General features: G+C 46.1%; 1 protein-coding gene across 1 annotated transcript; it reads right to left on the reverse strand.

Moving 5' to 3' along the window:
• Positions 1 to 13,869: 13,869 nt before the first annotated feature.
• Positions 13,870 to 18,894, reverse strand: LOC144167382 (uncharacterized). The gene is made up of 2 exons (XM_077696662.1): positions 18,756 to 18,894; positions 13,870 to 14,394 (listed from the first exon to the last, which is right to left on the reverse strand). Exons 1-2 carry the CDS (start codon positions 18,762 to 18,764, stop codon positions 14,044 to 14,046), a joined length of 360 nt encoding a protein of 119 aa, XP_077552788.1. The 5' UTR covers positions 18,765 to 18,894; the 3' UTR covers positions 13,870 to 14,043.
• Between the last annotated feature and the right edge of the window lie 8,654 nt (positions 18,895 to 27,548).

Genomic DNA, 27,548 nt, shown 5'->3' on the forward strand with positions numbered 1-27,548 from the left:
TAAGCTGTGTCAGAACTACCTTTTTTGTGAGTTTTTTTCTTTCAAAATGTCACAGAGATGGATCTGAGATTTCCCAATTTAACATTTTTGCCTTTACGGTGTCGCATTAATTCTACGAATTTTCAGGCCATTGGCCTTTCACCCCTGTCCCAAACTTTGTTCATCAATGTACCATTGCCTCGAAGTCATCCTTAGAGAAGTTTGGGAGAGCCCTATTTTTTAATCCTTTTGTTCCATCATGGCGAGGTGTGGCGCTTCATCATGTAAACAGCGCCTTTGATTTTTCGCTATCGCTGTGGGCACGTTGAAGCATTTGAGGCTGCTTGCAGGCCCTCCGTAACTTTGAAGGAGGATATTCAATTTTGGCCGGATTCTAGTTTGCGTGCTCCCCGAAACGCTCTTCCGAGATCCCCTTCTGCTTGGTTGGAAGACGTGCTGAGTCTTTCGCTTTGGTCTTCGATTCGTTCAGCGGCACCAGGCATCTTGGCGCGTGAACCTTTGCTGCTCGGTGGGTCCCTCAACCTTTCACACAGGTTGTGCCAGTTGTTTCATGCGAGATTTCCCGCATATTTTATGGCAAAAGCCTTAAATCTCAATGCTTCATGGAACATGTAAGGTAGGAAAAGAGTCCAGACAGTCGGTGGTGCAGAAAATCAGGGCGCGAGCAGCGATTCGGTGCGCGAACAGTAGCACTGAATAAGAGTTCTGAGAAGGGGTGATGCACCGTACTTTCTGAATGTGCCTTGTATACGTCGCCGCGTGGGCTCAGGGCATCATTCCACATCGGCATGGGTGACTACGAACCAGGCCCTAGTCATGGGCGGGGAAGCCCGAGAAAGTACGGCACGGCAAAGGTGGCAAGAGCAGCTACAAATGCTGCTCGTGGGAGCCGCAATTTGGAGGGAGTGGGCAATGCCCCGTATGTGATTCTGGAATCATGTAAAAGATCAATCTGCGTCCGGGTTAACGCCAGGGACCAAATAATCAAGACTGCGCCAGAAGAGAAAGTGGAGGGCCAGGTTCGTGCGAATATTCCGCCATTTTTGGTTGTGCCGGATTCACCCTTTGGTGTACACATTGTCCAGCTTCTGCGCTTAAAGTGCTACTTTCCCTCTGTAGTACTTGTGACTTACCATAGGCTAGTTCTTTCAAGTAAAATAAAGGTTTGCGTTGTTATTACGCTGCTTTTAACATGGGCCACTCCGTGCATACAAGTGGAAATTTGAGCGCAAAAATTCGCTAGTCCCGTCTGGTCTTTCTGTGTCTTCGTCGAATTTTCGCGCTCAAATTTCCACTTGTAAACTAGCCCAACAACAAGTTCTACTCCGTGCATCATCGAGATTCTCATTTCAAAGCTAATACACAAATAGGGGCTAAAACCTGTGTTATCCGCATCGGTCCCTTACTGCCGGCGAATTTCCAAGCTGCCTCCAATCTCCAATCCAAGCCTGAAAGAACTCCAAATCAGAGATCTGGCTACCTTCCTTACAAAAAAGTCTGAAATGTCCCCCTGCTGCCACCCAATTCTTAGACTGAGCTCTAAGCATATAGCAGGAAAGATCGGAGGTCTAAGGGAGGTGGGGTGGTATGGTTTGTACAAGTTGTATATTTTGCATGGAGATAATTTATCCGCCAGAAATGGAGTGTTCTCCGGGCAATATGACAATTATGGCATTTCTTTAACAATCGCTGAGGTCTATGGTCCTCCAGACACAATTTAAGAGTAAATGCTTCCACTCCGAGATTGTCTAAACGCTGAGTCGGGTGGTAAGAACAACGAAAGTTAGACTTGGCCAGTTCTTAGCAAACCAATCCTAAATGTTAGGGCGCGCAAAATGGTTATGACCCCTACGGGTATGACCCGTACGGCCTTTGCTATGAGCCATTGCGAAGTACAGACATTAAATCCACTCAACGTAAACATACGCGGTAAACACCGTCAATTCAGCAACGTAGCAATCTAAAGGCTAGGGCGCTCATAAGACGCGCGAGGGGAAACCAGTGGCCAGCGCGACAGCGCCAGGTGAAGGGCGCGTTGGCGTAAACACAACTCATTAGGCTGCTTGCGCCCGCCCCTCTCCTCACCTGTTGGCTTGCATCTTAGCAAAGGGGGCATGTCTGCCTTCCATTCCACACTAGGCATGCGAGAGCTGGAGGTCATGCATACTTGAGAGTCTAAAAGCTCAACATATTAGTTCTACGCGCAGGCTAATTCGGGTTGTCACGGCTTCCAGCTATACACTTTATTACAAACTACAATAACTACGCTAGTCGTCATATTGTTCGTTATTGCATGCATGTACCCACGACGCTACTGCTCCGTCGACTCATATGTGACCAAAGAAGGCTTCAAGACTTCTTTTAACTCACAATGTCGAATGTAGCCAAACCAAAGAACCGTAATTGTCACTGCTAATCCGATGAAAATCAATAGCTCAAATTGCTTAATGCACCTAACGCACGGTCATTACAACATCGACATTGGCAAATACGTCCCATGGAAAACTTCCCATTCGTACACCAAGCATACAAAACTCGTCCACTCACTAAATTACAGAACAGTTGCTTCAAATGTTCTTTTCGCATCAAAGCAATAGATTAATGCTAATGTCTGTTGCTTGACAAAGTTTGCATTACAGACATAAAGAACTTTGAAACTGCGTAATGACCATAAAATAATAAATACTCTGCGTTTCAGACTAGGGGCTCATCGATTCTTATTTTAGAGCACGTGAATGTGAGCACGTAGGATCTAGGGCTCATGGTTTATTGTGTGTCTTTTAGCAGCGAAGCTGTTCGTGGTTGAGGCTTTCATGGGACGAGGCGTGGTAACGCGGGCCCAGTGATGTGGAGAGGGCATAGCCTAGCGAGGGGGATAACAAGTGCCACTCAAACGGGCATCGTAGTAAGGGGGACGGAGGGCAAGTGCCAAGCACACGTGCAGCGTGTTGGGGAGAGAGGGAGCGGAAACCAAGCACCGGTGGGGCTTGGAGTGGGCACCAAGAGAAGAGCGCATGCCCAGCGCAGGTGAGGGGAGTCAAGGAGAAGAGGAGAGGAGCCGGCCGATTGGGGAGCGCGCGTCCAAGAGATGGTTCGGAGGAGCGTGCATATATAGGCGAGTGTGCTTGACGGTCGTTTCTCGAGTGGTCGGAAAATGGGTAAAGTCGCGTGCCCTCCGGAAGAAGAAGGCACCAGTCGGGAGCCCCAGCGAGAGTTGGCGCGTGAACAGGCGCGAACGGTAATCTATCTGCTGGCTTTGAAAAGTTCTATGAAGCTTAGCCTTGCGATGAGGAAACACCAGGCATCTTCGCTCTTAACAGCTGCATTCGCGGAGCTGGATCAGTGAAGCTGGGCTGATTTTTTTCAGTTTGTCAAAGAGAATTATTTATCTTCACTAATGCATTGACATTTTGGTTTTATGAAATTTTCTTGCGCACTTTTTGCCCCTTCAACTACTATCTGGGAATGCATTCTGTCTGTGTTATTAAATAAATGTTTAAAATATTTAATTATTACTTGAAACAGTTTTTTGAAAGTATTACCTGCTTTATGAATTTGTTTCTAGGTGATTACATTTTATATCTGAAAATTTCTCCACCCGCGGTTCCTTTGGCTCTCCAGGCAGACCCTAATCACACACTTCGTTTGCATTTTTTAGTCTAACGACCCAAAACACTTGCAAATACAAGATAAGAATGTTGAGTCGAAAATGATATAGCTCCAAGGTTTCATATTCTATGTATAAAACAGGAATGAACCTATCATCTTCTCGTAAATATATAGGCTTGCACCGTTTACTAAACTTTCTTTGTACACGGCATGGAAAAAAATTACCGTCGAAAAGTTTATGCAATAATCTCGGCTATCTTAAACGTATCGTTCAGGCCGGAACGTCTAGAAGATGCCAACTCCAACAAGCAACCATAATTTGTCTTCAACTCAATACGCGTCATCGATTTAGCAGCCTCAAAAAGCATCCTAAATTAAAAATAGTCAATTCGCCTAAAATATGGCACCACGTTGTGTTACTAAAAACCGCATCTGCCAATAAAGTGGCACTGGTATAATCAGTCGTTATCTATACTATCAAGCGATCAATGCGAGCCCGTCGGACCATGTCTCGTCCTTGCCTCCACAGATTGATGTTCGCTAGCCATCCATCTACTCTGCCGCTGCAATATCGTTTAATCAATCTGCATTACCCTTGCTGCACTGCTTTGGAACAACATCCCGTTAGCGTTGCTTGTCTGCATTGTTTGAACAAGAGCTTGAGCCAGTGTTTTGTTGGTATGTCACTATTTTGCTTAAATACCCCTGAATTGTGCTGCCCCGTATTAGGGGAGTGGTTCAATGTTTCTCTCTCTCTCTCTCTCTCTCTCTCTCTCTCTCTCTCTCTCTCTCTCTCTCTCTCTCTCTCTCTCTCTCTCTCTCTCTCTCTCTCTCTCTCTCTCTCTCTCTCCCTCTCCCTCTCCCTCTCTCTCTCTCTCTCTCTCTCTCTCTCTCTCTCCATTCTGCTTATTTTTAATATTGTGTACCGAAAAACTAGCTCCTATGTGTACATTCCCCTGAATTCTGCCCCTCAAGCAATGCTCCATTTGGTGCCGGTGGCATAGATGAAGGAATAAATGAATAAACGAACAAATGAATAAATAAAACGATGTACCCGCCGACGGTTGATTGAGTCTCCTTCCGCCTCGTTCTTGCAACCACCCTCCCTGCGGTTTTCTATTTACGGTGAGCGGTAAGCCACAAGCCGTGGGAGGTCATCTGTAATCACCGGGTGGATATGAAATGCTGATGTCCAAGAGGGAAAGCAGATCGCGTGTCAGAAACGGTGAGTCTTGACGAGGGCAGTACTGATTCCTGTTTTTAATAAATATTTTGGTTCTCACTGTTGCCCTGGTTTTATAGCCGTTACAATATAAAATTATATTGTATGTATTCAAAGATCCCTTCTAGGGTTGCTGAGTCATCCGTGGGTTTGGCAGGACCGACTTTTGTTTCTTTTCAATGACCAAATAACCCCCCCCCCAACCATCTTCATATTCATTATCATCACCGTCATCATCGTTATCACCGATCACCATAATCAAATAATGCGAAGTTATAGCGATGCAATGACCTAAATTGTAAATGAGGAATTCTGTTGGATGGAGTCCGTCTCGCACGATTACTTTCCGTGGGCGGTAACGGAGATTTTAACGAAGTAATAGTAGAGAAAATTCTAATTTAAACGAGACTTATTAATTGCTAACCTGCTTACAGCAACTCATCGAGCATTACAAGCGCATTACAGACCCAAAGTGAACAACAAAGTTACACACTAAACTTTCTTACACCCTTTTAGCCGATTAGGGTGTAGGAAGGTTGTCCCCTGGAGAAAACCTTTAAAGGTGTTTAGCCCTGTAATGCCCAACCAATGAAAACAATAGATAATTTTTTTTTCTCCCAGGGTTCCAAAATTACATAGTGTATCATAACCGCATAAAGAGTAATCATATATATACCTACATAAAGAATGTAGGTTTATAATGTCGCATATACCAGTTTAAATGTAGGTATATGTATACCTACATTTAAAATGGGTATATTATGTGTCATACACCCGGTAAAAAAAGTATATCATACACACATTGAATGTAGGTGCAGACTCACTGGGAGCGCTTACGACGTAGGAATCCATCTTGAAAACTGCATTTCGGACTCAATGCGGCGAGTTATCGAGCTACAGATTTCTGAAAAACGCTTAGGAGGTATCAAAAATGATACTAGTGGGCGTTTCTTTGCGGTCGAAAGGCCCAAGGGCGAGTAGAAAAATCCGAATGATAGCGTATCCTGTATGGTACATTAGGCGTTACAGGGTTAGGCTAAAAAAGGGTGTACGGATGAAAAAAGGGTGTTCGTGGGAACACCATAACAAAAGGTTGTAAGATTGCTAAACACCCTAAAATAAGGTTGTGGGCAGCGAAGCTAGGTGTGGCTGGGCCGAGAGCGCTGCATGACATACAGACACATTCAACACGCATAAATCACACCTGACCGTCAAATGAATATAGAGAGACTAACGTGATGCGTCGGGACAGTGACTGCACACTTACAAATACATCTGCTCTTCTTGCTTTTAGAGCCAGCTCAGAAGAGCCCTCCGATAGAGTCGGTGGGTTTGTGGCAGAAATGATATATTTTAGCGCTAATTTTGAATTACGCATACTAATGTGAGCATATTTAAATCAGCATGCGATTTCCAAAAACATTTTAATCGCGAGGGAGTTATTATGTTCCATAAGTCATAGAATCTAATTGAATACCAAACACCTATTCCACAGCATTTTAACACCCATTAAGAAGGGTGTTAAAATGTGATTGGTGTTAAAATGTCAATGTAAAAGGGTCATTATTTCAACTCCCTATTTCCGAAGGGTTGTAAAGCTACCAATTAGGGTGTTGGAGACTACGCAAAAGGGTGTAAAGAATAAGGAGTGTAAGAAAAGTCCGCCAACAGAGCAAAAGGGTGTAAGAGACCTCAACTCTGGACGTATTTCATGCCTGTTTACACGGGTGGACAGAACATTTTCTACAAGGGGGTTATGTTTTGTACCTCACGATGTTTAACACAATATAAATTGACATAATTTATTACAACTGAAGCTATTTCAAGCTTGAACTAGGTTCAGTGGCGTTAGCAAAAAAAAAAGACAGGGGAAAAGAACTGCGCCGCTGGCAAAGGGTGCACCACTGAAGATAATGTATTATAACAGTGAAGCCGGCTTTGGAGCCTGTTCAAGTGTGATCGCAGAAGGCGCAAGCGCATATGCGCCCATCTTAGTATACCATTTCAAACGTACCAGTATTTTTCGGGTTATAAAACGGCGAAAAATTGGCGCAGCTTGCAATAGTGGTGCAAGGTTGGAGAAACAGCATAGCTGGGGGTAGACCTAGCTTTTTTCCCCCTTGGATCCGCTGTCACTTTGGGGGACGCACTGGAACAGCCTTGTAAAATCCGGTTAAACTTCCCCTTACCCCTCAGCGCTAACCCTAGATTAGCAAGAACATCGCAAATCGCAGCAAACGTATATATATATATATATCTATAGCAAAACTTAGCAACACTGGAAGAAATGAGGTCGACCCTAACCTGCGCTTTTCTTTTTTTTTTTGCAACTTAACGCCTAATTCACACCGTATCCACACCTACAGAAAGCCAAGCGTGTTGCAGTCCGTCAACACCCTTTCGCCACGCAACTATAGTCTTTTCAATTTTACGGGTTCAAATTGATGTTTCACGTGCCAAAGCTAAACTTGGGGCATGAGGTGAGCACCGTACGTAGAAACGAGCGATCATTGCAGTCGAACATTTTTTTTTCCTTTTGAACATTTATTACGAGCTGACGTGTCTTGTTCTTTACAGTGCAATTATACAATCATGCATGGCCTTATTCAATGAACAGCTGAACACATTTTCCACACCCTTTTAACTCCCTAAGAAAAACCAAGAGTGTTAAAGTTCGTCAACACCCTTTTTTTACACAAAAAGGGTATAGAGCGAGGAAAAGGGTGTTGAGATTCAAGAAAAAGGGGGTAATGGCCTCCCAACACCCTTTTTCCAATGATGCTACACCCTTTCTGGCCAAAAAGGGTGTAAAAAGTTCAGTGTGGTAATATACTACTGCAACGTGTAACCGCAAGCTTATCAGGATTTACTTCATTTTCTGTTTACTTGAAATGAATGGGCGCAAACTACAGCGGCGGGGAGTCGGGGCGAGCACCGATCCCGACGGAAACTTCTAACTCTCCAACCCTTCGAAATTATTTTCGCTACACCACAATGGTGCACACAAAAATTGACTGTACGATTAGAAATAGATTAGAGATAGAGACACATTTTCTTCCTTGTATGGTTTGAGAGATCTTATACACGAATCCCAAGGAAAAATAAGGAGGTAAGTAATGTATGTGCTTTTCAGTAAGCAGTGACAGAACAAATAAATCAACAATCCTAGAGAATTATCAGGTTCTAACCTGCATGTTCTATCCTTCAGTAATAATAAAAAGGAAAAAAAAACGTTGCACACTCTGCCAGCTCCTCGAGGCACAAAACACTCGTTGAGTGGAATGCCTGTCACTAACCTTTGCCGGCCGAGCTATCCTTGGGGTACTAGGCCGCCCCAAATCGCCCCCCCCCCACACACACGCATGACCCACTCCTTTCCAACCGTGCTAATATCTAGGGGACAACCATTCCACCCCACATGCGTTGCGGGTACAACACCGACCGACGCAAAGCCACAGTATGACCTTTCCAACGGAAGTACTGTTCACCACTAGGTGCAATAGCTAGACCGATATCGCCCAGACCCCATCATACCCCAGCTCGACCCCAGCATTCACCAACACCGAGGGCACCATTTTGAACGCCGGTACAGTTTCTGTCAAAAGTTCCTCGGCCACGCCAAAAGTTGCGCACCACAAAGCACACAAAGCAAAAGCTAATGCGGCAAAGCTCTTCTCCTTAAAAGCCCGCTCACTGGGCAACAAAAGATATATGAAGGGGCTTTGAAAAAACATAGAAAGGGGTGTCTAGGCCGGAGAAGCGGACAGGTGTGGTGGCAATAAATCTTCACGACAATATGGTGATGACACAATCAAAGGTTATATTGACATATAACAGCATGGGCCTGGATTATGCGCAAGTGCGTAGAAGTTTGATTAGTCGGAAAAGTTTGATTAGTCCGATGGGCCTCGCCAACAATGACCGTAGCGTAAAAGTAGCATAAATTACTGCTTAGGCTGGGTACTGTTGTCGCAAATGTCGTAATAGCTTTCAATAATGACGTAATTTGACGTCTCAGCCAACCGAATGGCAAGAAACGCCGTTTTTTAACATCCATAGCGCACTATATGGCTGTTACGTAGGTAGTCTGCACATGGCATTATAGGGCGTTGTGCAGTACCTCATTGTGGGCATTGGATTTGCTTGACTTTGATAGGCTTCAAAGTATGCATAGGAAATTCAAACAGCGCTCACATTTTTTTTTGTGTGCTCGATCTTTGGAGTTCCGCGCTGTGCTTCAGGTTCAAACAGCATCTATAGCAACGCGCACGACCGCAGCATGTATTCCTCTTTACAAACCGCTGTCCGATAGCCCACCGCTGGCACGTGCGATTCCGCGGGTGCGTATTCTTTTGCTAGTTTAACCGTAGCAACTGTCAGATACGCGGCAGAGTGCCGTTACGCGAAATGAGGCCGTTTTTCTTTGAGGTGTTTCGGCGGCAACCGGTACCCGCAAATTTATGAACGTTTAGTGCAATGATTACTTTTTTAAATGGCTGGCGGTGGACAACGAAGACCTCCAAGTGCGACGTTAGTCCTAACGTTAGGTTACCATCAAGTTAAAGGTGCACAGCAGGCGTCGTAGATTGACAGGGACGGGTTAAACAGGTGCCTCGTGTAAAACCTTCTTTTAGTGATGTGTGACCGGCACTTGTCTCCTGTTGTGCCCACGTGTTTGCAAATGAACATATCATATTATGTGCTTTTACACATTTCTTCAAGAGTAAAATTGACAGTGGATTTTTTCACTTAAATCCACGTACGGAGCGCTTCCTCAGGAGTTCATCTATTAGTTTATCTATTAGTTTTTAGCCACCCAACCTCCGGTAGGCAACGTCCCCATTCTTCTTCGATGTTCTTGGTGATGTTCTGTATGCCTATTGATTATTTTAGGTATTTTGAGATTTATTACCTTCCCATGTACATCACGTGCTTTGCACGTGTACTGTTCCGGAGCGTAGGCAGTTCCCTAAAAGACCAACCAGCGCGGATATACCACGGTACTTATGAGCCTGTAGCCCCGGCCCCTGCACAGGTCAGCAATTCAAAAACAATATTAAAAAAAAAAACCGCACCAATCCACGCCGTGAATGTGGTTGGAAAGCAAAGCTGTAATCGGCACAAATAACGATTACCCATGCGACGTCAATTAAATTCACGAGGTTCATTTAAGTTTACTTAAATTCACTTAAATTCACTCACATCGCTCTACAAATAGTAAAACCAGAGAGAATTGACATGCACTTAACCACACCATTTATTACTTCAAAAAGATATTCTTGGTAAGTTTAAATCAATGCATGATGCATGAAAGGTGTTTGGTTGAGTTGTATTGGTGTAGCACAAGAGTGGAAACTTTTTTTATAAAATAAAGTGCGCTCCAACCAGGTGTTAGACGATTAACTTCTCCGTCTCTGCGCCGCGGACGCAGGCGACAAGATTTGCGGCAGAGAAGGAGGACAATGACGAAGAAATACTTCTGTTCAGATTTCTGAACGGCCCAGAGTGCAGCCCTGGGGAGGGATTCCTTCTTCTGTGGGGCCCATATGCAGTCCGCGCGGCCTGTGTTCTGTCCACCCGCTGAAGTTGGGTAGGTAGAGAGGGCCTGGACAGCAGCATCACCCATTGCTCTTGTTGGGTAGTAGACAGAAAGAGAGGAGGTTGCTCAGGGATAAAGTCGCACACCCCGATTACGGGGCGGAGTGTTCTTACTTCTGAGCAAAATTTACATTCAGTGTCGTAGTGATTCGGATGCATTAAGTGAAGACGCGTAGGCTGTGGGAAGTAGCCCGGATTGTATGAGCCGTAGGGTAGTTTGTTTTTCTCTGGAAAGGTCAGGGTAAGGCGTAGGTACGGTCTGTCTAAGAAGGCGATAATGCTGGGTTTTCTCCCTGAACGTGAGAAGCGTGTGACTGACCTCGAGCAGCTCCTTGGCACGGTGGGTAAAAGCGCAGGCTTGTTCGGTGGGCGTATTTGTTGCCCTCCATTGAAGCGTGAGGGGGTGTCCAGATGAGCTGAATGGAACCGTTTGGGGAGTGGTTTTTTAGCATGCGCAGTGCAGGTCAGGACACCCAACCAGACTGATAATTCCAGTAGGCTCCCTGGGAATCGGTGACTACCTTCCGAACCCCTGGTTGAGTTTATGCTGCCGTCATTTCTTGGGTCCTAAGTGAGATACACGCAAGGAGGTTGGTTCTGGAGGTAGCAACTACGATGGCATATTGCTGCAATGATGTTTGGAGGCGTCTGTGTAGATAACTGCAATCTCCCCACCGAAGTTGGTGTTTAGCGCTTGAGCCCGTGCTTTTCGGTGACCCTCGTCGTGTTAGGGGTTCAGATTTCTAAGCAAAGGGGGCATCTTTAGTTTTAGTCGCCAAGAGGCTGGGAGTACGTCAAGCGGAGTGACATTCTGGGCTGCCCAGCCAATCTGGTGAAGCATGCGGTTACCCAACGCAGTTCTGAGTCGGACCTTCTGGTTAGAAAGATGGCCTTCTATCAGCTCTTCCACCGTGTTGTGGAGCCCCGTGCTAAGCAGCCTCTGTGTGGACGCACTCATGAGGAGACCAATGAACTGCTCGACCGCCTTTCTAATCATTATATACAGCAACTCTATGTCTTTCTTGTCGAGAAGAAGACAGGGGGTTGACGTAAGTGACTCTCCAGAAGACACAAGCTTCAATTAATCGAAATGTACCAGATTTCCTTAGGCCTCGCTTCTTGGTGGCAACTCGCCTGATAAATTGTAGGATTTGATTAATGCTGTTTTTGAGGCGCTGCAAGGAGACGTCACTCTCGGTGTTAGCCTTGAGATGTAGGCGCAGGATCTTGATGCTGGGGCTTGGAGTGATGGCCTGGCCATCAAGGAGTATTTGAATGTATTCCTTGATTTGGCGTGAGGGCGGACGAGAAGGAGCTGTGATTTTTTACGTGAACACTGGAGGCCACAGGCTTTAGCACACAGGCATACGAGAAGTGAGATGCCATGCATGGGTGTGAGCTTCCTTTAATTTTTGTAACTCTTAGCACATGAGCATGGTGCGCACAGGGCCGCTAGACGGGCTTGAGTGTTCGCGTGACGCTTTCACGTGGCATTCAGCGAGAACGCAGAGGGTAAACCCGTAGATGTGCTTGGTGAGTACACCACCTGTCTTCCCAGTCTTCGCGTGGTCTCGTGGCTAAATCGGTAAGACAACGGGCTCTCGCTTTGTTCGTCTATTAGTTCCACGTTCGATTCGCGGCGGTGCCAGTAAATTCTTTTATTTGTTCACGGGAGTTTTCTGGTGACACCAACGGTCGCGAAAGAACCCTTGGGGGGTAGAGGTAAAAAGCTTTGCTTTAAAATATCCTCACCATTATATCTTTTCAATTGCAGAAGGGGGATCTCAGGAACTTACTGGTCGTTGGATAATTGATCTTATCGGAAAGCGTGATTAACAAACATGGCCACCTAGACGCAGCCCCACTAGCGTCAACTGGTTTGCCTGGAATATTCGTTGCGTCTTCTTGAGCAAGCGTTAAAACAGCTGCGCTTTTCGGCTTTGGTTGCTTAGGGTTAGAGTCGAGGGTTTAGACGCTAATGCGCTGGGTTCGACTTCTAGTGTCTAATTTTCGTCGTAAAACCGGCCTTTATTGGTGCAACGTGTTTTCACAGGCCAATTATACGGCATCTTGTCGAGTATAAGGATTATGCGGTATCGTTTGGATCGATTTAGCCTAGCAACACGTTTATTAGTTGTTCGATTGTTCTGGAATGACGCAAAAAAGAGCCGAACGCAGGGTGCGTCTAGGCGGCCAGGTTTCTTAAATCCGCCATTGGGAACCAGTAGTTCCGATAAACACAAAAACTTCCTGTAGGACCTCAAATGTTTACATGGTTTTAAGGCAAAAGCCCGGCGATTATGAAAGACTTATCTGCTGATGCATAGTGTTTGTGTCTCTTTGCTTTCCTGTCTTTGTCTTTTGACATGAATTACCCTAACAGGCCGATTGGCCGCGATTCCCGCGGCAGCTTCACCAGAGTGAGAGCTCTCCTCTGCGTTGTCAAGTTCTACTCACGTGGCGTCACGTTCATCTGTTACAGATCACGCATCAGGGTTATTCCTGTTTGACTCTGACAAGGTGCCCGCTTAGCGCAGTGGTTAGTGCACTTGACACCTGCTCTGGCGGCCCCGGTTGAAATCCGAATCGAACCCAAATGAGTTTATTTTCTCTTTACAGCGGCAACCATTCTAAGGTTTCTAGGGCTTTCTTAGTATGACAGACACTATCCCTGCTAACGGGAGCATGATTAGAATGCGCGCAGCGCGATTGAAAGTGATTTGAACTAACGTACAACTAAACACCCGTGCACATACTCGTCCTCGCTTTTTCCGCAGCACCCCCTCCCATTCTGTTTGCTGTGGAAGACGGTGCCCCCTTGACTAATTGAATTTTTTGACCTGGAAAAAAAGACTGCACTTTTGCTGTTTTACATGTATACTATGCTCTACAGTGAAATGTATATTAGAATAGTTGAAATACTAGAAATTGTTGTTTGTTTTCAGCACCATTCGATCCCCAGTCTATTCCCTCTGCTAAGACCGCTTTGCACGTTTATGTAGCTGATATTATGGCCTCCGTTTCGGTCCCGTTTAATTTTTTGATATTTTGGGTACTTACATCCCCGCACCTTTGTTTTTTTACACACGCTAGTAATTCCACTTCCTCAAAACATGTAGCCCCCGTAAGCAACGTGTGGTTGTGATGTCTTTGTCATAAAAAGTATAAACTTTCTGACGCCTGGGAGCCTGGGATTGCAGCAGCAGTCGGCATTGTCATCACCATTGTATATGAGCTCTTTTGAAATAAAATAGTGGTAAATAACAGCGGTCACAAAATAGAGTAATAAAGATGACAGGGACCGCACACAAATAAGAAATATAGTGCACAGAAATTTACCAGCTTATTTTTACATCAATACGCAACTGTACATGCCTGTACTAATGTTCAAAGAGCAGCTAAGAACAACGACGAAATATCGAGAGGAAGCAACAACCCGATCCGACACTTTAGATAGCGATTTATTTATACTTTGTGCAGCATACTAAGGTGACAGAAAGCAAGAGTAACAAAAAAGATTGGCAAGCCGTGCAGGTTACTGGCGCCAGGCAGCATTGTCAAGGCAACGCTTGGTGAATGGTGGTTGTGCCGAAAGAAAGGCGGACACAGTCGTTTCAGTTGAGCCCGAATTCGAGAAATCTTGCACACCAGGTCCGCCCGTCCCGGGTGTTGCTGCAGCACATACGGAATGCCTTTGGGTCCTTTGTAACTTTTGCGCACTGCTGGCAGAGGTCGCGAACACCGCTGTGGGACGGGCACAGGTCTTCCTGGGGGAGAGAGGCCAGAAGGTCGGCTTGATCGAGGAATGACGAGCGCCGCTGGACGCTCCCTGCCCGAGGTTCGATCGGAGCCCACCAGGGCTGCGCTGCGGGAGCTGCTACGTCGGCGGCTCCGACTGCAGGCGCCTCGAGGAAGGAAACCCAGAAGAGCAGCAGTAGGCACACCGAAAGCAGCGACAGCGGCGTCTGCGAGCACATAGGCAGTACCATAAAATACGTGTTTAGTAAAACATCTTTGACGGCGAAAGGAGTTTAGCGCAAAGTTTTATATTTTTGTTCTGATCCACTGAGCCAAGGGCAGTGTCCCAAAAAAGTCTTTCATGTCCATCGCCGTAATAATAAGCTACACAGGAAACTGTCACAATTTTCATCCTTAAACAGGGGGAAATGGCCTTCCTGAATGAGCGGTGCAATTAAACATTTGTAAAACTCAGGAACAAATGAAGCTTGAGAACTTGGAACCTCTCTATAGAATGTTGGACGATGGCCGGCCACCTATTGTTTTTAGTATAGTGCTACGAATATATCTGCAACTTCCGCCTCTACAGCCTTTCAAGCATACAATCTTGTGCAAAACTTGAAGACTGTGGTCATTTAATGTATTTAAAACCCTGCTTCAATCATTTAGTGATATCTTTCAAATGATTCGAAGCGCTAGTATTTTGTACTCTAACCCAAATACAATGTGTCTTAAGCTTGTACTCATTTATTAAATTACTACGTAATCCGTTTTCTGTGCGAAAGCATTTCGTGTGTGCGCCGTTTTTTTCAAGGATGGAGGCAATTGGTAGGAAATTGCTACCACAGAAGCTCGATGTGCCTAAGGAGTATCATAAAATTCTACAAAATTAGGAAAAAGAACTGAAAAACTGCATTGATTCCTTACATCATCTACACAATGTCACTTTTCAAAAATCTCCAAATGGTGTTGTACTTGGCATGCACCGAAGAGGGTACTAAGAATGCAATTATGCGACTCTGCTCGAGAGACATATAGAAACTAACAATCTCGCCATGCATGTGACCCTCGTAATCCCACGCAAAATAAAGACATCAGAATAATGCTGCTGGACGACGCTTACGTCTATAATTACATAGTGAGAGTAAGTCAGGTCATTTGTTCCGCTCACTCCCACCCGGTGCGCACCCATCTAACCTTGACTAAGTCGCGGTTCAGCATACACGGCCATTTATTTTTTAAGTGCTTCACTGATGTTCGGGTGACGCAGATTTGCGGTAGTACTGGATGCACTGATCCCGCAAAAAATCACAAGTTCAGAGTTACAAAATGCACAGAAAACACTACAGTGATTGTCTGCTAAATGAGAAGCATCTTTAATAAATACTCACTCCGTTACATACAAGAACGATGCCGTGTAGTTATTGCCTGCTTTGCGGTGCGCTACGTTACCGGGAATTAGGGAGGTTGCAGCAATTTGTTTACCCCAGTATTGACACACAGCTGTTAACTTGTTTTAGATGGTTTCATCAACGAACCCCACACACGCACTATAATGTTTTATGAGATGAATACGTATTTTAACAGCTGTTTTTATGGGCCGAAGCTAGACGTCTACAGTCGAATTCATTTTTGTCGCCTCCGACTCATTCTCATTCTCTTACGCGTTATGAAATATCGTGTGCGCTCGCGTTTTTCTTTTGACTTAAGTGAAATAATTGGTAGGTTTTAAATAATTTTTTCGTTCTTTTGACGGTTTTTAACCTAAATACGTGTTCAAGTGAATATACGTAATAACTGTAAATTCCCTGCCAGAGGCGAAAGGACAGGGCGATGATACGATGAAATTCCACTGCAGGAGCTCCCAAGATCATAAACACTGCAATGCTCAGTATTAACAATTCAAGCACCGTAAGCAACGAAAAAAACAGGAAGTACCCAAAGGAAGTTGGTGTAGGCACTAAAGTCTTACTTCATCTGCGGATGCAAAATGAATAGGGAGAACAAGAACAAAGGTCGACCAGATGGGCAGATGAGCAAAAGCCGGTATGTGTAATACCGTGCAGCCTCGTACCTGATTCCTCCCACTGGTACTCTACTGTGGGCGTTCGACCAAATGTCCTTCCCCATCGCAAATAAAAGGCCAGTCCTTCCCTGCTTTGTACGAGGGTCCACCCGTTGGGGAAGAAAATCAATACATTGATATATTCACTCGTTGTTCGCAGTTTCGTCACATGGTGCCGATCCACCCGTTCGGTTCCAATTTTTCTCCGTTAATAGCTTTCCCTACAGCCATGGTCAGTCTCATACCCGTTCTGTCTTGTATCCAGGAGCACTGAACGCCAGGGAAGCCAGTGAACGGCACTGGACGGGCGGTGATAGAGCACGCTACGCCTCGCATGATTGAACGACACTTCCCGAGTGACGTTGCCATTGTCCCTATAGATGAGTTACGTGCGGGGTCTTTGGAACTTACACGGGGAGCTCTCTGGCTCATCACTGTTCTTTCGGGACTGATTACGCAAGAGTCATTGTGTGTTTCTCAAAGACGTTTGTCACACCTCAACAAATATAGCTATTTTCGGGCGCAGTTTCCGGTCATACCAGGATCTAGAGACCTGGAAGCTACCAGCCAAAACTGTAAGGTCACTCTCTTCTGGCGGTGAATTACGCAAGAATTATTGAACGCCCCACAAGGTATCCTCACGTGTTTTGTATTCGATGGGAGCGCTTCCTCTTTGCGAGCTCTCACTTTACGCAACAGTTTTTTTACATTTTGAATGGTCTGTCTGTTATGCTGAATTTATGGCTATGATTTTTACTCCCGAGACCTTGCCAGATTCTTTGTCTTTTTAATTTCAAACAAGGCAGTGCAGCCTAAGTGGCGTTTCAGCCTTACTAATTTTTACGCCGTCCCGTATTATGCCCTTTACTAAGTCTTAAAATGCCAGCTTTACGCTCTCTTTTCTGATCTCCGCCTTTCGTTTCCTCTTTCCGGCGGCCGCAACACCCCAAAGCTGCCCCTGCGCCAAAGTGCGAAGGACAACGAAGAGAAGGATAAACGGGAGCAGGGTCTAGTGGAGAAGATGACCGCCTCACAAAACCCATTCTTTCCAAATGGTGGAAAACGAAAACACCATCGGTCACAATGACAAGGGTCAGCTGAGGGAAAGTTTATTAAACGGCAACGAGAAAATAGCTTCTGAAGCTGGGTTCAAAATAAGCGTAGAGGAGTCCGTGCATTTCAAAGCAAGAAGTTTGGTGCGGAAGCTAGGTGGGAAAGATTATGAAAGATCTCTGCAGAAAATGAGAGACAAGTGCGAAAATTCTAATGCATTTTGATGAGCTTGAAATGCCACCTTGGTGGGTGCCCGACTCGCCGCACCTAATGCCCAGGATAATATGGGATACATACAGACACGCAAACGAGCAAGCACATGAGAAAACAGTCAAGAAAATATGAACGCATGCGCACGCGTGCACAGATGCACGCACGCACGCACGCACGCACGCACGCACGCACGTGCAAACACTTGCGCATGATTGCGAACTGACACAGAGCGTGGCAATTGCTCGTTGTCGTCCCGTATCCCGAAGAAACGTATTGCGTGCAGAGCACGCGGAACAGCAAATAAATTAAGTGGTACAAAACTGCCAGTTGGCTATATCATTGCAAAAAATTATGAGATTTGAGTACACGGATAAATTTTGGAACTTTCCGGTCAGATGGAAAAAAATGGGAAAGTATGTGTTGCTTGCGAATCCACATAATGTGTAAGACGGGATAACCACCTGAAGAGGCAGACATGCTCTCTACACAAAACAGTCGTGTTTTGTGTAGAGAGTACTTGGAACGCGACAAGTGCCCTTGGAAGCGACAAGCGACAAATGCCCTTGGAAGAAATTTACGTTCGGTCATTCAAAACAATGTCAGCAATGAAGGTAGAGACGGCCGATTTTCACCGCGTTGAAAAACGTTAGCCAGTATTATTGTATGACAGACATACCGGGGCCGATACCGCGGAAAAGTATAGCGCGCGATCACTCAATTTAAAAAGTAGACAGAATCGTAAAGGCCGCCGTAGAATAATGATGGTATGCCGAAATCTTGGTGCTCCCTCTGCGCGTCAATCTCAGGATTTTTACGACAATAAGAGCCCACAATGAAACTGAAAAGGACGTACAGAAAGAAAAAGAACCAGTTGGTCTTTATGCTTTCGTAAAAAGTTGATAATTTTGGTAAACCGTTGCTTACATGAAAACGTTCTAGAACCATGGTAAGTTTTTTGCCGTACGGTACACCAATGACGTACATGTCCATGGTGTGCCGTTCTCTTTAACCCTTCACTGTGTTATGTTGTACATTTCTTTTTCGTTGCTCCCCCTTACTTAACGTCTCACAAATCACACCCAATTACTCGGATGTACTATCAACGCTGCTAAGCAAAATCATGCAACGGAATCTCAAGAAGATTCAGACAGGGTTTTTGCAGTAAAAGTGGGGCCATAAGGTATTTTCAATATACCGGTTAACGCAATAGCAGCAACCAAATCCAAGCAAGTTTGCGTACTCTTTGCAAGACCTCACCCGTTCCATGGTGCTTGGCCGTCACGGGGTTGGGCTTTCGGCTCAGTCGTTGGCGCCGTGTGTGACTTGTCCCGTCCAACCGACGACTCTTATAAACCTCGCGCGCCACTCCAACCGGCCATCGATCCGAGCGCCGCGTAAGCTGCGCTTCCGGCGTGCGGTGGGCCTTTTCGGCGGATGGACACTCATCCCAGCTTGGCGTTCTCTGCAGCCGCTCAAGGGCGCACTTTCTGTACCGCCGCGACGCCTACACGTTAAGTGGTAAAACCGCAAACACCTTTACGGTAAGGGAGTACCGATGCACTACCTCCTCGCTCTCATCTTTCATCAAAGTTTTCTCTCTATCTACCTCCTCACTCCAGTTTTGCAGAGCGCGTTGCTCCTTTCTTCGAAACAAGCCGTCTGTTGGCAAAGCCAACATTAAAGCGCACGTGTTTTAGGCAAGGCATCAATGTCTACCGATGAGTGATGCAAAACTATCATAGTACTTTCGATGCTATTTATTGTTGAGGCACTATCAAAGACTTGATGATTAAAAAAATCCAGGAAGACACTTAATACTGCATACGGGCAAATTAGCGAAAGCACAATATTTTATTCAAAGATGGGCCATCCCCTATGTCTCTATGATCCTCTCTAATTACGACAGCGTTTTAGTCCGGAGAGAGATAAATGTCTCGCGTGTAATCGTAGCGTCGTAACGGTTGCGATGGAGTCGGCTGGTGTGGTTTTAGCTGCAGCGAGCTCCGGTCACTTGTCTTACCAGGGGCATCTTTGTATTCCCTCGCATTTCCTCAGAGGTATTTCGGTGGATGACGGGCCACAGCTGCCGCTGAGGTGGGCGCTCCAGAGTTCATCGCCGTTCAACAAACACCACAGACACACAGAAACGAGCACAGTGGTGCGATTGTCCTTTTATTACTATCGTCATTATACGTTTTCGACAGCGTCGTTTTTTTTTTGTTGTGTTACTATGGCTGAAAGACTTTGTCAATCGTTCTTTCTAGAAACACGTGTAGGTGATTAGAGAGCATGTGCTATGCTACTCTTGCAATTAGCATGCCCAAATCCCTGATGTATGCCTCCAGTGGCGGGATTGTATCGCCCCATCCTTATGATACTTTTCTTTGCGTCGTTTCCTTCCTCCCTCTGCTACTATGACTGGAAGACGTGGCCAATCGCGCTAGTTAGCCCTACATATACGCTGTTAGCGTAAACATGTTCAGCCCTATTGTAATTATCGTGCTCAAAAAAATTGGCTCCAACCCAGGCTGTGAAAGTTGTTGCAAAGCAAAGCTGTAAACGACCCCCACAAAAATTCCACTTGCGACGTCCCGTGAATTCACACACGTGGCTGTGGAAAGAGTGAAACCAGAGATTCTGTCAACCGTTACCTAGGATTCGCTGGGGTGGCATCCTGAACCCAGAAGCGCCAGCCACTGCCGGCCTCGAGCGGCGGACCCCGCCGCTGTAGCGCGGGCGTGCGTCGGAAGAAAGAAAACGGAGAGGAGCCTGTTTGGACGGGTGAGACAGCGGAACCTAACCATCCTGATGTGCTAGCTCGGGGCTACACCACCGCGCGACACAAGCGCAGACACCGAAACAATCCGGCCTGTGAGCTTAGTGCTTCCGATTTATACAGATATCAACTAAAGAGTTTTTAAGTTTGAGAATTGCGAGAAAGCGGACGGAACTTTTGTAATCGCTATTTATCAGAACCAGTTGCTTCATTCGTCTTTTTTAATACCTGTTAACACACAACCAAATTGGTATTCAGCAATTTAGAAAACGCAGTCCCATTCGTGGCAAGCAGTGCGCAAAAGGTGGCGTTTCTCGGTCAGATGTCTGTAAGTGGTCTCTACATTTTGTTATCCCGCCCTGCAAACCAATACTTAACGTATCTTTGCCCTACGACCACTTAATTTGGTCAGGTCCGGGTTGCCCAGGAGGTGCTGTTGAACACGTTAATCAAGCCGTGCGAAGCAAACCCGCAATGGACGCGAAGCTGCGCCAAAACAGGCCCAACACCATCGTTAAAGCAGACGACAAAGCCGACGGAAGGGTCTCGCCGACGCGCCCGCCGGGGTGAGCACGGGAAACTCTGGGTAATAGCGCCGTGCTCCGTGAGGGCACCATGCTCCGTGAGTGAAAAGCACCCTCCGCCTCCCCAGCCACGTTGGGAGTTTTTTGTCCCGCACGCCACGAAATAATCGTTGGCTGATAGAGGTAGAAAGTTAGAAAGCTTTGCTTTAAAGACTACTCTATGGTTCCAGTGGTGCGACGGTGTCCTCGCATTACCAATGGCATGGTCCTTTTCGCTTAGCGTCATTTTCGTCTTTTTTTCTTTTTGCTTTTCTTTTTATTCGCTTTCAAGGAATTGACGCGTACCCTGCGGAGGGGATATTTTCCTTCTCTTTTCTTTTCTTCTTTCCCCCCTTGAAGGCCTTACTCGCTGATAGCGTCGAAGGCTACACCGCATTCGTTTCGTTTGCGAAAGCGAAGCCTGGGCGACGGCCCAGGGTATGCGTATCGAACTCCCATTCTGTCTGACCCGGTCCCGGATGCCAGACCAAGTGATTTTTATTTCCTTTGCTTTTATTAAAGCGAAGCTTTCTATGCTCCCTGATGACGACTGTCCCGTCACCATAACTCTGTGAACCCTTAGAACTCCTACGACAACAAACGAATCCCTCACGAGAAAGCTGAGCGTTTCTACCATCGTTGTCGTTAGACGAAGGGGCGTTTGATTGGTCTGTTTGCGCTGTCGAATGTTTTCGGACCATCTTTAGGCCACGCCGACGCCAGACGCCATTTTGTTTTTGCATAATGAGGCATTCAATGCTTTTGATTTAAACAACAACAAAACAAAAAAACCAGACAGGACGCCGCTGAAATCGCAACTAATGTTTATTGAGAGAAAGCCAAGCACACACATTAATACTATGACCAACACCCAAGCACACTCCCAGCAACGACGTCACGCTCAGAACGCAAACAAGAGGATTTCACAAAACCTACAAGGCATGAAAACTGATTACCTGTTTTGTCCGGGAGCGTTAAAAAAAAAACGAATTCACGGTCATGCAGAGCCACCGATGGTGCGCTTACACACAGAACAACCATTGTTCTTTATACTATAAGATTCAGTGACCTCTCTCGTCAACTGATTCCTATGCAGCGGAGTGATTGTTGTATCTTTAAATACAGGAGCACCGCCATGATCAGAACAATGACGCGCAACATGTGAGTAAGCATTACTTTCTAATGAGCGCTGGTGTTGAACACAGCAGTGAACAGATGGTCTTAGAAGAAAGTTACGTGTAATTTCTAGTAAGGATTACTTTCCGGTGGACATGGTTCGCGAAAGAGTGATTTTGTTGTAGGCAGTAGTGAACGCAAGCGTTAACTACAAAGTAATGGTTACTCTCGTGTCGCACGTTATTGCTGCGAACCCGGCTGCGCTTCGATATTCTAAAATACAGTAAACTCTTGTTAACTCAAAGTCGTAAAATCCGCTGAAAATTTCGAGATAAGTGGATTATCGAGTTAAGCGAAATGCCGAAAATTTGTGGCCAGGTCACTGAAATAAAAGCTAGTGCGCGGTGCACGGCGGCACCTTCGTAATGAATGAAAACCATATTTCATTATCGGATGAAATAACTTCGTGATGCTCGCCTGTTTCGCGTTCCCATCTGCTCCCAAAAAAGCGTTCTCAGGCCGTTAAATGCATCGCATGAATTGTCGGTCGCCACCAGTATACATTCTACCTTGTTTGGAAGCAGGCGCAACATGTTCCTTATTCATGCCGTTCTAGGCTCCTGCCGTTGTAGGCTCCTGGCGTTGTAGGCCACTGGAGGCTCCTCGTCGTCCGTTTGTTCACCTGCGTTCCACACAACTATTTCAACGATGTAGGCAGCGGACAGCATTTTGGTAACGTGGATATCGGCCTCGTACAGCGCGTAAATTTGCCGCTCACCACCACGTCCGGCTCGCAGTTGGAGCTAAGCGCTCCACCTTATCAACTGCCTTTTGCGCACTTTGCCTGGTGTCCTCTCTGTGGAGATTTCGAGATGTCCGTTGTCCCCCGAAAAAACGTTTCGAGATAAAGGAGGGCAAATACATGGAGCCTATGGGAGAAAAATGGACGGCCAGCAAAAGTTTCGATTTAACCGATATTTCCAGACATCCGAGTTCGAGTTAACGAGGGATTACTGTAGTACAGTCGTTTCGCTGCACGGGAATCATTTTTCGAGGAAGCTCATTCAAGCGCATCGCATGAAGAAAGAAGCCGCGCTGTGTGTAGGCGCGCGCTCGGTGGCTCCGCATGGGTGTGAATTGTCTTTTTTGAACGAGTCCCCAACAAAAATAATCAATTTTCATGCGTTGTGAGTTTTGGGCTGTAGTTTTGTTTACGTTCTGACCTTGGCGTCGTTCGTGGGCGGACACGTGGGTGTTTGTCACAGTACTTATGTATGTGCTAGTCTAGCCTTTCATGCAATAAGCAGTAGTTGCGAGTTAAGCGCTGTCCTGTCTACTTCTTTTCTCGTGCTTCGTCTTCTGCGCTGTCGTTCAAGAGGTTCAAATTGTCGATTTTTTATAACATCTACCGTTACCTGGCCCAGTGAAATCCCCGTGTGCGTGAGTCCTTCTCGTTATCGCCCCCCCCCCCCCCCTCCCCTCTGTAGAGCGAGAAGTTCACAAGCATATGCCCAAAGCGCTCCGAAAATATGAAGGGTGGAAAAAAAACGGTTGTTTTTAACATGGTCATTGCAAATAACGGCAACTTCATACGACAACTTTTGTGGCACTATACGTGAATGTGGTTCCTTTGCTGGAGGGTGTTTGTCCACAGCCACTGCTTGCAGGAACCTCGCAATCAAGCGGTCGCTCACAAGGTAAGAAACACTTCCTGTTTGGGGGGAGTGCTTCCGCCGGACACGTGCACCCCGGGGCACTATTCGCATGACCCTGAACGAGGCACGATGTCGCACCTCGGCGGGAGCGAACACTCAATCCGGGCTCCATACTTTGGAGAGTCAACCTGGCGTAGCGGAAGCGCGTTAATGAATGCTTGCATCCACGCGTTGATAACACACTGCTAGCTCTTCCGGGGTTCCTATCGAAGGCCCAAAAAAAAGTAGAGAAGAAGTGTGCATGGTGCTGTACCTTTCACCTAGCTGAATACCCCTCTCATACCACAAAAATTATTTAGAAAATGGAACGTTAAGGAATTCTTCCTGCCAACCGACTTTTTGTAAGCCTTGCGCTTAAACATCTTTAGGCCAAAAGCTCATTAAAATTATTAAGATGAGCTCGACACTGTGCCGGCTGGGAGTTTTAAAACTGAAGTATTGACTCGAACGTAGGTACATTGTTGCCTCACTGCGAAAAACTTCATGCATATACAATGGTATTTGCACAAACCAGCGGCCGAGCTCATGAAACAGACATTCACCGCTACCCGTGTTTTAAATATTAATAGCATTTTGCATACGGGAGAGAACGCAACGCTGCAAGTACTGCAAATAAGGTTTGTGCAATTGCCCCCCGCGTGGACCAGTGGGTAAGGCGTTGTGCTGCTGAGGCAAAGGATGCGGGTGCGATTCCCGGCCGAGGCGGCCGCTTTTCTGACGCAGGCGTAAAGCAAGAACGCCCGTGTGTTCGAGATTTCGGCGCATGTTAAAGATCCCCAGGTGGTCAAAATTAATCCGGAGACCTCCACTACTCCGCGCCTCATCGCTTGTGTAACGTCGGCGAGAAAAACCTCCCAATCAGTAAATCCATTAATTTAGCGTATGTTTTTCAGATGAGATGTACAAGACACATGTTTCTGATTTCGTCCATTCATTTTTTGTAAAGTTTTAAAATTCTTTATTTTTTTCTCGGTTTATTAAAATTCCATTCTACCAATTATCTCAATTTATGCCATTATAGAAATTGAATGTGTTACTTCCGCCAATTATTCATTTTTGTGCGAATGCAGGGTGTTACACGGACCCGGCTATGGTGGCACTCGGCAAAGAATGCTGCGCATTATTACAACACAAGCCGGAATGCTTGAGCACATTGGGAGAACTTGTATTGGTGGTCGGTGGTATTTATTTATTTATTTATTTATTTATTTATTTATTTATTTCGAATTGCACAAGTCCGAAGCGCCAATGCAACGACAAGGATGGTCTTCAGGCGCCGTGGTCATCGCGCGAAGATACCCTTGAGGCTGTCAGCGGAGTGTGGCAGAAGCCACGGAGTCGTCGGCAACTCCAGATGGACAAAACGGTCCCACCTGTACCTTCACCTAAACGAGTCAGTGATGAACGCCGTGAGCTCGGTACACACGTCTTAAAGATTCAACTGATGGAGCACACCGACGTAACGAGATTACCCGTTAATGTCATCCAACAGGATGTCTACCGCCTCGCTGGAGAGCCCCAATTGAGCAAGTATGTTATCATGAAAACTAATAAGAACTCCAATAGCATTACTGTGACCATATGCGACTCTGTACATGCCGAGCGAGTGCTTCGATTAAGCACACGGGAGTAACGGGGAGGTGTGCTTTATTCGCGGTGCTCCGGGAGCAGAGGAAAGAGAGGGAGGGCGTGACGTCAAGGGTCATGTGACCAAACTTTTCCCGCGCTTGCTTCCCGGAGCATTTCGCGCGCTCGCGTTGTCCGCACGCAGTTATTCCGCGCCAGTTTTGCCAGATACGTGCCGGTGGTTTTGTGTCTGCCTTCCTCACGGTGACGAATGATAGAGTAGGCGACGAGTGTTAAAGTAGCAGCAATTCCTCGTCCAGACGGCGGCGCTTAGCTGCTGCCGTACGCACTGAACGACTATCGTGGATGCTAGATTCCGCCATTTTTCCTCCGCCACCCCGGGGATAAAACCAGAAGTGACGTAAAAGAGGTCATGTGACTTCCTCGGCGTTCCCTCTTACTCCGCCACTGGCGACGGAGTACCGAGAACTGCTCTCGGGTGTTCTCGGCGCCAAAAAAGTGCTCCTCCTCGACCAATGAAACACAACGCCCATGCTCCTGCCCGACCACTGGAAGACGCCAGACCTCGCGAGAGCACTTTGAGTGCAGTTAGAAGTGCTCTTGTTCGCCCAATGGAAAGCGCTATTAGGGTGGCGGACAGCGACAATGCCGGACAACGCGTCCCGTTTTTGCGAGGATCAAGTACATACATGCTGCTGTCATCACGGCTGTTGTCGGCTAGGCCGCATTCATCCTCGCTGTGTACCGCTGGACGCTCGTCTGCTGAGACCCCCACCTTCGTCCCGGCAACAGCACCGCCTTCAGGACGACCACAAGTACGTGAACATGAGCGTAAGAAGCTCTGTAGTCGCGGTTAGCTATCTTACGCCTGCAGTCTTAAAGGGACCGAAAATTGCCTCGTTAGAATCATACTGACACCACTTTTAACGACTTCGCGTAATAAGCTATGTACTTAGGAAAAAAAAGGGAATGGCCATGCGAACCACAAGATCATTTCCCGCAACAGAACCTATGATGTCAACAGAACCGTTTATCATTGTTTCATAAACTGTACCATCACTCTTCACTTCATCCTGATTTCTTTTCATCGACACCGACCATCTTTCCCCGACGGGACCATGCCTTAAAAGTGACACGTGTGAAATGCCACACTTCCAAATATTCACAATCCTTCATACCTCGCACAATTGTGGATTGGAATTCCCTACCATCTCACATTGTAAATTTTACAGATCCGACCAAATTCCAAGAACTTTTACACACTTACTTCGTATGTTAATTTTACTAAAAAGTGCTTTTATAGGTTCTAGAGTTCCTTCAAGATTTTTTGTTTGTTTTCCTTCTTTCTTGCTTTTTTTTTCTTTTTTTGCCTCACACCCACTTGTATTTATTTGTTTGCCTATTAACGTGCTGCTAGTATTATTTTTTTTTTCGTTCTCAATGTATCCTGCCCCCTATGTAATACCCTCCTAGTGAGGGCCTTTAGGGGTATTTTTGAATAAATAAATAAATAAATATGCGCAGCTGTGCGATTGGTTGAGGTCGGCAAAAGGACACGCAAATTAGACAGTGCTTATAAGCTTGTCGAACGAGCTATTTGCGCTTAAATTTAGGCCGCATTCTTTTTATAGCAGTAAGAATTGTGGGGTGAGCGATTAAAGTTACCACCGAACACGTAAACATCGAAGCAGTTGGTGCGACGCTTTGCCGGCTGTCACTGCCTAACACAGCCGTCGGACGCGTTGGCCTGGTCTGACACAGCACTGACCAACTAATATACGCGGCATGGTCCCTTACATGACCATGTTTGTCGAGTCATAGCTTACGCTTGAGGAAACTATTAGTATGAACCCTAATAAAAATACGGCAGGTATAGAAATCCGGCCCGGAGCAAAGTTGGGAACCCTGGCATTTCAGCGGTATTGCAGCGCCATCTATGAAAGTGGGCGGTAAACAAGATAATCTAACCGCTGTCTGTGAGATGGTAGCAGCCCTTCTCAGCAGGCTTTCTTTAGTTTTAAGGCCCTGCTCTGGATTTGTCATTGTCGAAGTCACAAAAACAAACAATTTTATTTCATTTCATTTTATTTATTATACCCTTAAGGGCCCGGAGGCATTGCATGAGGGGAGGGAGAGATAACAGGGTTTCCAGGAGTAACATTGAATAAAACAGACCAAAACAAGAATGTGAACATGAAAGCCGGATAATACGAAAACAGACTATCTTAAATAAAAAGTACACAGGAAAATGTACCAAGGTAACAGTGAAGTAGAGCGAACACAATTTTAAAAT

Source organism: Haemaphysalis longicornis, unplaced genomic scaffold (assembly GCF_048455015.1).
Source record: "Haemaphysalis longicornis isolate Haplotype H1 unplaced genomic scaffold, Haemaphysalis longicornis Haplotype H1 scaffold_1, whole genome shotgun sequence".
Lineage (NCBI taxonomy): Eukaryota > Metazoa > Arthropoda > Arachnida > Ixodida > Ixodidae > Haemaphysalis > Haemaphysalis longicornis.